General features: G+C 38.3%; 1 protein-coding gene across 4 annotated transcripts in view; it reads left to right on the top strand.

Annotated features, from left to right (window-relative positions):
* LOC110449370 (prolow-density lipoprotein receptor-related protein 1-like) overlaps positions 1 to 12,249 on the top strand; it is a 224,157-nt gene that overhangs the window by 145,474 nt on the left and 66,434 nt on the right. For all 4 annotated transcript variants that reach the window (XM_021496199.1, XM_021496197.1, XM_021496198.1 and 1 more), the window contains 11 exons: positions 1,845 to 2,049; positions 2,427 to 2,597; positions 3,332 to 3,479; positions 4,820 to 5,042; positions 5,541 to 5,768; positions 6,183 to 6,375; positions 7,019 to 7,128; positions 7,846 to 8,148; positions 9,493 to 9,606; positions 10,717 to 10,851; positions 11,255 to 11,389. In XM_021496199.1, the coding sequence (XP_021351874.1) occupies positions 1,845 to 2,049; positions 2,427 to 2,597; positions 3,332 to 3,479; positions 4,820 to 5,042; positions 5,541 to 5,768; positions 6,183 to 6,375; positions 7,019 to 7,128; positions 7,846 to 8,148; positions 9,493 to 9,606; positions 10,717 to 10,851; positions 11,255 to 11,389 (1,965 nt within the window). The remainder of the gene's footprint in view (positions 1 to 1,844; positions 2,050 to 2,426; positions 2,598 to 3,331; positions 3,480 to 4,819; positions 5,043 to 5,540; positions 5,769 to 6,182; positions 6,376 to 7,018; positions 7,129 to 7,845; positions 8,149 to 9,492; positions 9,607 to 10,716; positions 10,852 to 11,254; positions 11,390 to 12,249) is intronic.

The following is a 12,249-nucleotide window of genomic DNA, read 5'->3' as shown; positions in this document are numbered from 1 at the left end:
AATCCCATCCGGACAAGCTGTAGCTATAAGTAAACCAAGGGTAAAGGTGTGTTTTTTTGTGTAGCAAGAACAGCCTAATTTCAGATTCAAGGGTTTTCAGGTTTACCTTGCCTCTCTGTGATACATTTAGTATAATACTAGTCTTATTCCTTATTCGTCCTGTACATATGAGAAAGCTAATAATATCATGCTTCATTTATTTTGTAATTTCATTATTAATTCAAATACTGAAATGATTTGAATCTTTGTCATCTTTATTTAAAAATCAATGCTGCATACTACTTAATATTTCATCATCACTCAAGGTATTAATTATAATTGTTTGTAATTCTGGTGTACTGGGGGGGTAGTACAGGCCATGGGTAATATACAAATGACCTCAACTAGATCACCATGAATCTACGGACATCTGTAGAAAACACAGTTCCATGTTGACTAATCTCGTCATATCGTCACTCCTAAAGTTTTCTATGCATTTTGTTGAAGTTAAACAACATCACATGGAAATACATCTTCTGTAGATAAAGGATTATACAGTCCCTTTTCCTGGATAATTTTTCTCTCAAAACATTAGAAGTTTTATTATTTAGATTAATTTTCAGACCTATTTTGTTGAAATTTAATCATGCATTAAGAAAATGAAGGAAAATCTTAAGATAAATTCTATTTCAAAACCGGTTTTTGAAGTATTTTTGAGATCAGGAACATTTAAGTCTGACAATTTAGAAAAAAACTAATTTCATGAATTTTGAACATTGTTGATATACTTTTGGTTTCTACGGTACAGGGATAAAGGAAAAAAAAATTGAAACATTATTTGAATTTTAACCCGAGGAATTGGTAGGCAGTGACAATAATGTCTTCACTGAAGGGAAATAACTCTATCCAGGTTGGAAGATAATTTTTAAGTCTGCCAGTCTTGTGTTTCCATGGTGATGTGCTCCAGAGTTCCGTTGAATGGACAGGGTGGTTGGCCAGAATTTCTCTAGTTACCGTGGTTAAAGGTTTCCTCGCAGTGTTGTAATGTTTATCCAGATCTTATCTTTGGGGAAAGGATGTTTTCATTTTCATGTTAAACATATATATTTGTTGATTCTTGTTTTGAATGTTTTTGGTAAACATCGTTAATGTAAAGCTAAATTTGGATAAAACATTATCTTTGCTTTTTTTTTACATAATTGTAAAGATTTATAAAAAATATTGCATGTCAGAAACTTATAGTAAATTTTTGTATTATTTTTAATGAGATTGAAGATGATCAACCCTTGGCAATTTCTTTAGAAATGTTTTATATTTCTGAAAGGTTGGTGTTTGATAAACAGAATAACATCAATAGATGAATCCTATGTTTTAGAATTATGGGGAAACTGTCAAGGGAAAGTTCTAACTTAACAGAGCATTAGAGCTTTGCATGTTGTAAACTAACTAAGACATTGATGAATAAAAATTGTGGGCGATTATTTAGACACGTTTTGTTCCCAAGTATCAATCTTGATGTGTCCTCGCTCTTTCTAACTTAAGCCATCTAGATCAGGGTTGGATTAAGGGGCAGACAACCCCGATGATTGATGAGAAATGTAACAGATCTTGATCCATATGTCTATATAATTTCATGGAAATAAGTTATTGATTTCATTGTAAATGTTGGATTTCAGCTGCATATCAGTTAACAGATTGGGTGTTGGAAGTGCGATTTGAAAAGACCCATTTAATTAGTCATCATCTTTATATATTTTATCATCATTTTGTCATTCATATTCATGATAAACACAACTTTTAAACAGAACGCTTTCAAGCTTTTACTTGACTTAGATTGTTCAATAGACGGTGAATTTGTAATTCAGGCCTTACAAACATCGAGCCGATCATTGACGTCGGCCTAGCAACCACAGAAGGGTTGGCGATCGATTGGATTGGTCAGAACATCTACTGGGTGGAAAGTAACCTTGACCAGATAGAAGTGGCCAAACTGGACGGTAGTTACCGCACAACATTTATAGCAGGAGGCATGGTCAGTCCTCGTGCCATAGTACTGGACCCCAGGAAAGGGTATGTGGTCAGCTATGAATTTGTCCAATTCCTTCTAATTATGTATACATAATATTTAAGCTCATATTTTATTGTAAAAGGGGGGATTTTTGTGATGTATGCTTTCTTTTTTCACATTGTGTAAATTGGAAAAAATGAAAAAAGAAATGATGAGCAACAACACCACTGAATCCAGTACAAAATGTAATGTTTGATTTACATCCTAAGTTGTGAAAAAATATCTATGCATTATTATTCATCTTTAAATTATATAGTGTCAAACTTTGATGTTTCTAATATTGTGAGCACAACGAAAACTAGAGGATGGATTTTCCAATTATATTTTATGGATTCTTTCAACCGAAAAATAAAGCTAATACTTAATTTTTGTCCTGTAGGTCACTGTTTTGGACAGACTGGGATTCTGATAACCCAAGGATTGAGACGTGTTCGATGAGTGGACAGGAGCGCAAGGTCATCTTCAATATACAGTCAATCATGGGAGCAGGCTGGCCCAATGGGCTAACCATAGATTACGATTTCAATAGGCTTTACTGGATAGATGCCAGGTAGGTAGTGTCAGAACAGAGGTCATATCTAGCTGCTCGCCATAGACTTTAGGCTGTACTAGAGGGATGTTTGGTGGGTAGCAAGGTCAAGGGTCAAATGGGTTACCATAGATAGAGGCTGTACTGAAGGGCTGTTTGGTGGGTTGTGAGGTCAAGGGTCAAATGGGTTACCATAGTTAGAGGCTGTACTGGAGGGATGTTTGGTTGGTAGCAAGGTCAAGGGTCAAATGGTTTTACTATAGACTTGAGGCTGTACTGAATGACTGTTTGGTGGGTAATGAGGTCAAGGGTCAAGTGGTTTTACTATAGACTAGAGGCTGTTTGGTGGGTAGTGAGGTCAAGAGTCAAATAGACTGACCATAGACTAAGCTGTACTGGCGAGATGTTTGAGGGGTAGTGAGGTGAGAGGTTAGGGGTCAGAGGAGCTCACTATAGACTTGAGGTTGAACTTGATGGAGTCAATGGGTTCGGGATGATAATTATAGAGTTTGTAAGAAGTTTGTATGAACAATAAAGTATGTAAGCAGATCATCATGAAAGAAATTGTCTCAATGTCTTAACGTAATACAGAAGTATGCCTTTTGTTGGAAGAGATCCTCCGATAAACACAAGTTAGTTTGAGCGTGATCAAAATTGCAAAAATGCTAGATTCTACATTCTGGTATGAGTATTGGGTTATAAAGGCCCACAAACTGAAAGGTGGTGTTCATAATCAAAAAATGTTGTTATTGTAGGTCTGATTCCATCCATACCATTAAATACGATGGTTCTGACCACCGCCTCATCCTTAAGGGACATGAGAAGATGAGACATCCGTTTGCTCTGACACTGTTTGGAAACTATGTTTACTGGACCGACTGGAGTAGCAGTGCTCTTCTGAGGGTAAGTTTATATCCCTTCCCTCTAGGGGACAAGTAGTGTCCTCAGGGTAAGTTTACATCCCTTCCCTCTAGGGACCAGGTAGTCTCCTCAGGGTAAGTTTACATCCCTTCCCTCTAGGGACCAGGCAGTCTACTCAGGGTAAGTTTACATCCCTTCCCTCTAGGGACCAGGCAGTCTACTCAGGGTAAGTTTACATCCCTTCCCTCTAGGGGACCAGGCAGTCTTCTCAGGGTAAGTTTACATCCCTTCCCTCTAGGGGACCAGGTAGTCTCCTCAGGGTAAGTTTACATCCCTTCCCTCTAGGGACCAGGCAGTCTACTCAGGGTAAGTTTACATCCCTTCCCTCTAGGGACCAGGCAGTCTACTCAGGGTAAGTTTACATCCCTTCCCTCTAGGGGACCAGGCAGTCTTCTCAGGGTAAGTTTACATCCCTTCCCTCTAGGGGACCAGGTAGTCTCCTCAGGGTAAGTTTACATCCCTTCCCTCTAGGGACCAGGCAGTCTACTCAGGGTAAGTTTACATCCCTTCCCTCTAGGGGACCAGGCAGTCTTCTCAGGGTAAGTTTACATCCCTTCCCTCTAGGGACCAGGCAGTCTTCTCAGGGTAAGTTTACATGCCTTCCCTCTAGGGACCAGGCAGTCTCCTCAGGGTAAGTTTACATCCCTTCCCTCTAGGGGACCAGGCAGTCTACTCAGGGTAAGTTTACATCCCTTCTCTCTAGGGAACTCGTAGTGTCCTCCCGGTAAGTTAACATACCTTCCCTCTAGGGAAACTAAAGCCCTCCTTATGGGTGTATACAAGTCCCTACCCTCTATGCAACTTAAAGCCCTCCTTATGGTGTGTAAAAGTCCCTACCCTCTGGAAATTAGAGCCTTCCTCATGGTGTTTAAATGATCCATTCTCTCAGTGGGAATTAGAGCCTTCCTCATGGTGTTTAAATGATCCATTCTCTCAGTGGGAATTAGAGCCTTCCTCATGGTGTTTAAATGATCCATTCTCTCAGTGGGAATTAGAGCTCTCCTCATGGTGTATAACATTCCTTACCCTCTATGGGAACTAGCCCCCCCCCCCCCTATTGGTGTATGATGATCCCTTCCCTCTATGGGAACTAGTTGTATTTTCAGGGTAAATATATGTTGATTCTCTCAATGAGAAATAATGAGCTTTATTAAATTTAAGTGCTGTGCCCTTCCTGAATATAGTACCCTCTGTGTTTTTAGTTCTATGAAGAGGGTTTGATTTGAATTTTAATGATGATTACTGTCATTTACAGAAGATTTTGTTTAAATTTCCGTGTAGTAAAAGTAGTAAATCTCACCTGATATGTGTTCTGCCTGCAGGCCAACAAATTTAACGGCTCGGACGTAACGGTGATACAGAAGACTGTTTCGCAGCCTTTCGACCTTCAGGTGTATCACCCGATGCGACAGCCGATGGTGAAGAATCCTTGTGGCGATAACAACGGCAACTGTTCTCACCTGTGTCTGATTGGCTACAACCAGACCGCCTCCTGTATGTGCCCCCACCTTTACAAACTCGCAAAGGACAATCACACATGTGAAAGTAAGTTATCTCCCTTTGGTGTTTTTCCCGGATTTAAAGCCCCATCGAACTATGATAAAGTCATCCTAAGTCACTTGACAATACAAAGATATAAAATTCATACAATTAATACATTATAAGAATCTCACAGGAGCTGCCTTATCATATGCTGATACCTCCACGTGACTGTGTGCCTCTGTGTCTGCTGGAGTTGTATTAGTGTTTTGTTTTGCATTCGGACTATGCTTCCACTTACATTTTTAACCATCTATGAAAAGGATGAATGAGAGATAAAAAATGGTGTATATTCTATGAAGTTTTTCTCTGTTTTGGTTACTTTCATCATAAGTAACATTGTTTCCAGTTAAGTTAGCTCTTTTGTACGTACTCGTTAAACAACTGTCCTTTGATTGTAATAGAACAAACGATTATCTTTTATACTCTGTCGTAACCAACGCTTCCTGTTCCTGTCACCTTGACCTTAGCCATAGTTTATACTGACCTTGACCTTGCTTACAGATGACCACACCTTCCTACTGTTTGTGAAGACGAGCGAGATCAGAGGGGTAGATTTACTGGATGCTAACTACAATGTGATTCCGACCATCACAATCCCCAACGTGGACAAGCCCACAGCTATAGACTACGACCTGGAGGCTGAGCGTCTGTACTGGTCGGACAGTTCACTGAACCTCATCAACAGCGCCTACATCAACGGGTCAGGGGTCGAGACCATCATTGACTCGGGTATATACAATTTATTTGAGTTGTTCTGCTATTTTGAATCATCTGTAAACAAAATTTTCACATAAGGTTTTTAGGAATTTACAATCTTTAATTTTTCAAATTGCACTCAGTGAGTTCAAGGATTTTGAAATGTTTGCCTTTCTTTTCTTTAAGTACAGGAAACACCATATGATGCATTTTCTTCAATTCTAACTACAATTATACATTTTCTTCAATTTTTTCCATTTTTGTTTAGTTTCTGATGTAGAATAGCTCAGCCTGTCTTTTAACTAAATTTTCCCCTGCACTATTTTACATAGTAGATCTAGACCTGATGCTCACATTGATTAACTATCTAGGCCACCATGGCATTCAATCTGTCTAGACTTAATGTCTAAATGGTTTCTAATTATAACCTTTTTCTTCCCTACTCAGGAATTTCCAGCCCCCAGGGATTTGCCATAGACTGGTTATCCAAGAATATGTACTTTTCATCTCTGCCCTCCGGAGGACAGGATCAGAAGGCCAGCATCTCTGTCGCAAAATTGAACGGAGCATTCCGCGTAGAAATTCCACTGGATATCATCGGCAACAACCCCAGGTCTCTGGCGGTGCTGCCTACTGAAGGGTATGTGTTAAGTCTACAGGCGCCTTCAGACCATTAATAGCATTTAAAGATGAGAACCCTAGGATATTTAAATCCTAAATTTTGAACCCAAACTGTATTGGAAAACTTCCTTTGCAAACTTTCTAAAAGGTCTGTTTCCGTTGTCAAGGAAAGAGTGCAAACGACCGGCGTATTGTCTAGATCTGATGCCCACAATGTGCCGAGTCAGTAAATACAGCTGACAGAAACTGTAGAGACTTTTAGCCAAAAAGCGTTCTATTACTACAAAACTAGGATAAGTAGACTGATTTGTTGATATATTTATTTGTTGAATCTCTTTAATGTATAATTTCACACTTTTTTGCTGTTAGTGGAACCATTAGTTCTGGCCTTCAGGTAATAAATCCCTTTTCTTAGTAATAATGTGCGAAGTGATTACTGAATAAATTACAAAATGAAAAGCAAGGTTGGTCAGTATTTACTGTTTAATTTTCCTCTTTATGACCATTGAGGCATATTGATGCTAGTAACTGATTGTTTCACAGACAATGTCTTCCTGAACTCACTTGATTAACATTTCAAAACGCTGGTTCCTGCTTCCCCTCCCCCTCCCCCTCCCCCCGTGGTGAATGTAGTACCATTCGAATGTTGACTGCTGTTTCAGGTTACTGTTCTGGGCTGACCAAACACTCGGGACTGGATCCTTCATCATCTGTCGATCCAAGATGGATGGCTCGGACAGCAGAATCATCAGTCAACCCCAGCATCCAGTCAGTGAGTGTCTGCATCACCTATGTCGTTACTCTTTCTGGAGGCTAACTGCCAGCTGGTTTAGGCTACCCTTTTTGAAAAAATACCTATGTGGAATGCTGAAGATAAAGATTGGTGTTCGTATTCCAAAAAGATATGCATAAAACTGATTGTATTGACACCTGACTTTGAAGACATCTTGTAATACCTGATATTGATTTATTTCCCGAAAAGACGGATTTCTGAGATGTAAAAATAATCTGAAAGAAATAACTGCATACAGGGAAATGTTTCGTTGCAGTTTAACTTTTGCCTTTTTATCACTACAGCAAATACGTTGTTTTTTTTTTATCTTTCTGCATCTTCTACAAGCTTCTTACAAAATTAATTTTGCTCTGGTACAGTAGATTCTTACTTACTTCTGTTCTGAAAATGTTATTACACAGCAAACTATACATATAGTTATAACATGTGAAGGAGAAATTACACTGGGCAAATGAATATACATTTTACCATTGAATGACAAATATTTGACTAGGCGAAAGTGTCCCAATTAACAGTATTCGTGAAAATCAAAAGGCCTAAATTCGTCATATCTGGCTGTTCAGTTTGTAAAAAGAGGCCACTTAAATCAGGCGTCTTCAGGCCCCTTGAGCCTCTTGTTAAGCAACTTTTCACTGTATGAAACAATCTGTTTATTGGCAGCTTTGCGTAACAAACAATTTGTGTTGTTTCCCCCAGATCTACAGGTAGACCCTGGTGCACAGAAGCGTCTGTATTGGATAGAATTGGGAGGAAAAGTGGTGCACATGTCAGACATTGACGGAAGAAACGAAAAACAACTCACGAACTCAAAGTTACAAAGACTTCAAGCGTTTACGATCCACAAGGACAATACCTTCTATGTTGCCCAGACGACGGGTGAAATTGGCATGTTTACGATAACAAATGAAACGGAGCTAGGAATTAAGTACCGTGAGCTCCGAGACAAAACACAAGGCGTGACTGCTCTCAAGGTGTTTGACAACACAAGTCGCAGTGAGGGTAAGTTATCATTATTGAGATTGTCCAGCTTCAGCTACAGGCTATGCTCATTTAGAATGAAATTTAAATAACCCAAAGCTATTTGAAAAACTGTTAGTGTTTTTCAGTATATTTCATCCGATAAACACACACAAAAAGAGGTAACAGACATAGAAAGGGAGATAACAATAGCAGACAGGGAGATAACAATAGTAGACAGAGAGATAACAATAGCAGAAAGGGAGATAACAATAGCAGAAAGGGAGATGACAATAGCAGAAAGGGAGATAACAATAGTAGAGAGGGAGATAACAATAGCAGAAAGTGAGATAACAATAGCAGAAAGGGAGATAACAATAGCAGAAAGGGAGATAACGATAGTAGACAGGGAGATAACAATAGCAGAAAGGGAGATACCAATAATAGACAGGGAGAAAACAATAGCAGAAAGGAAGAAAACAAAAGCAGAAAGGGAGATAACAACAGTAGAAAGTGAGAAAACAATAGCAGAAAGGGAGATAACAACAGTAGAAAGTGAGAAAACAATAGCAGAAAGATAATGATAGCAGAAAGGGAGATAACAATAGCAGAAAGGAAGATAACAATAGCAGACAGGGAGATGACAATAGCAGAAAGGAAGATAGTAATAGCATAAAGGAACCTTATTATGACACAGCAAAATAACAATGTCAATAAGGGAGATCACAATGATAGAAGGTTAGAAACCCTTGACGGACGGAAAGTAACGATGACAAAGGAAATTAGCAATGACAGAAAGGGAGATTGAAATGAAAAAAGAGAGATGGCAATGACAGATAGAGGTTACTAGAACAGGAAGGGAGATAACAATGATAAAAGAGAGATCACAACAGAAATGGAGGTAACTAGGACAGGTAGGGAGACAATAAAAAAAAGAGAGATAACAATGACAGAAATGGAAGTAATTAGGACAGGAAGGGAGATAACAATGATAAAAGACAGATGGCAATGACATCAAGGGAGGTAACAAGGACAGGAAGGGAGACAATAATGATAAAAGAGAGATGGCAATGACAGAAATGGAAGTAACTAGGACAGAATGGGAGATAATGAAAAAATAGAGATGGCAATGACAGAAATGGAGGTAACTAGGACAGGAAGGGAGACAACAATGATAAAAGAGAGATGGCAATGACAGAAGTGGAGGTAACTAGGACAGAATGGGAGATATTAATGACAGAAAGGGAGGTAACTAGGGCAGGAAGGGAGATAATGATGTAAGAAAGGGAGGTGACTGTGACAGAATGGGAGATAATAATGACAGAAAGGGAGGCAACAACAATAGAAAAGGTTTTAAATAGTGACTTATACTATTTTATGTTTCAGGGACGAATGGTTGTTCAAATAACACCTGTGCGCAGCTGTGTCTTCCAACAGGAAAAAAGACCCATATCTGTAAATGTACTGCGGGATATCACATCAACGGCACCAAGTGCACAAGTATGTCCTATATACCACATACTGCTACCTGTTTTTGAGCCTACCTTCTACCTCAATTACCAAAAACACATAATTTTTTAAAACTATTATTTAATATGTAATAGTGGCAGGTATTAATCACATGGTATTTCAATTTAACTGTATGTAAGCTTTATCGGCTGCTAATTATTGTTACATGGACAATTTAAAGGTAAGAATAAGGATCAAAACAAAACCTTTCCGATTTGCGTTCCGTGCAACGCTATTTATTTGGATATTATTTTCAAAAGTCTATTTTATCAAAACTGTTGCTAGTTTAGAAAAGAGCCTGTTTGACTCTCAAATATTTGAAATATGTCTTCTGTTTTGCTGATCTTGATGGTTTATCCCAAAATATTAGCCAAAATACCGAAGTGTTCCATTCAGGGTACAGTCACGCCGGTTCAAGGGCCTCCGTAACCCTGATGGTATTTCGTGTTTTATTCATAGAACCACGCGCCCAAAATATCAACTTGTAATAGAAATGAAAAGTGGATAGTATCTATTTATGAATAATTAACAAACATTTTTGGAACAAATAGTATGGTATAAAAAACATTGATATTAATATAAAAAATGTCCCGATAGGTAACGTGACGTTAAACGTACACACCATATTATCAAAAGACTTCAAGGTTTAATGGTCATTCATCGTGAGAGCCTTGGTTTGTATAGCAAGCATAAACAAAAATGATGTTATTATCCTCTCAATGTTTTTTCGTAACTCCATATAGATTTTTTTAAGATAAACCATTTTCTTACGCAGATCACCTTTGTGTGGATACAATATCTGGTTCCTTACATCACCATGGCACTTTTTTTGTTTTTCTCTTTTGTTGAGAAAATATATTCCAAAATGGGAAAATCCATTCTCAAGTTCTTTTCAAGTTGTTGACGAGTTGTTTTCAACTTCTTTTCGAGTATTCTCATACTGACAACCCATGATAATGACACATCATGGTAGGTGGTATCAGGAGGGATATAGATGATAGTAGGTATTTATCACATTGTATTTGAGTACAGTAATTTTCTCATTGTATATAAAAGTACAGGTATTTTTTACGTTTATTTTGATTGATGGTTTTGTTACAGGTATCGACTCCTTCCTGATGTATTCGTCAAGTAGCGAAATCCACGGAATATCCTTCAACCTTACCAACAACGTGACTAAAGCTCTTCCTCTTATCTCAAAAATATCTAAAGCAAGTTCCATCGACTTTAATGCAGGTAACTTTAATTTTGTCCCGTAACTTTTCATCAATTTACAGGATACTTTTCACATTATTTCAGGATAAATTTTCCTTTCAAGAAAAAGAACGATATTTTTTTTTCTTTTTCTCCGTACCAAACTCCACCTGAATGTCCTTCCATCCAATAAACCACAAACACAATGTAATATATTTTTGTTAACCCTTTCACCACTGTAGTCCATAATTGACTCATCCATATCAATGCATGGTTGAGTCTACTAAAGTTACATAGGGGTGAAAGGGTTAAGCTGTATCTTATTTTAAATCTCTGTAATTTCAAAACATGAAAACTCTGTGAATTTTAAATAAAAAATTGTTATAGTGAAAACATAATTTGTATGGCCTATGACATAAATGCATGTATGACCTAATCATTTTAGCTGCAGATCACATTTACTGGGTTGACGCCCAGTCTAATTATGTGTCCCGAGTGAAACGAGATCTCACTGAACGGGATACCATCGTCCACCAGGAAATTCGTGGCATCCAAGGAATAGCTGTGGACTGGATATCAGGTATCAACTTTAGCTATCTTATTGTTTTAATTCCAATCCGATATTAACTCATTCACCCCTGAAGACACATTTGAACTCTTCCATTTCAAAGGTTGGAATAGTTAATTATGAAATTTCGGGGGTGAATGAGTTAAAAGGTTGTGAATATGAGGGTCTCACCCATTTAGATACACATCAGCACATGGACCCAATGTCAACACGAGGGCCTTGTCCATATTAGCACCAGAACCTAATATTAAGCTGAAGGCTGGGTGTTCGGTTAATGCAGTGAATAGCGCACTTGCCTTTCAACAAGGCGACCCAGTGTTTGATTCCTCGATCAGACGTGAAAAGGTTGGGGTCACCTGCCCGACCACCTGGGTTTTCTCCAGATACTTCAGTTTCGTCCCACAATAAGACCCCCCCGCACGCTAACTAACCGGCCAACAAGAGTGATAAATATAAGTTGAAATAACCTGTTTCATAATTTTTATAAATAAATAATGTTTATATTAGAGAGCTGTACGGGTCGAAGGTAAAAAATTCATTATTATATATTTCAGTGTTTAATACACATTCCTTGATTTCCCCAAGGTATTCCGAAGGAGTATGATAGTCTAAGAATGCAGTAAAGGGGAAAAACAGAGGTATTCCGAAGGAGTATGATAGTTTAAGAATGCAGTAAAGGGGAAAAACAGAGATATTCCGAAGGAGTATGATAGTCTAAGAATGCAGTAAAGGGGGGAAATTAAAGGTATTCTGAAGGGGGTTCGATTTAGGGGCAAATTGGGCACAATAAAGGAGATTCATTCAAGGTATTCAAAAAGGGGGCTTGGTTGAGAGTCAAATGACGCAACAAGGAAGTCCAATAGTACTTTTCA

This window comes from Mizuhopecten yessoensis, unplaced genomic scaffold (assembly GCF_002113885.1).
Source record: "Mizuhopecten yessoensis strain PY_sf001 unplaced genomic scaffold, ASM211388v2 scaffold4599, whole genome shotgun sequence".
NCBI classification, from domain to species: domain Eukaryota; kingdom Metazoa; phylum Mollusca; class Bivalvia; order Pectinida; family Pectinidae; genus Mizuhopecten; species Mizuhopecten yessoensis.
The sequence above is the reverse complement of the archived record's forward strand: the minus strand, read 5'-3'. Positions and strand labels throughout refer to the sequence as shown.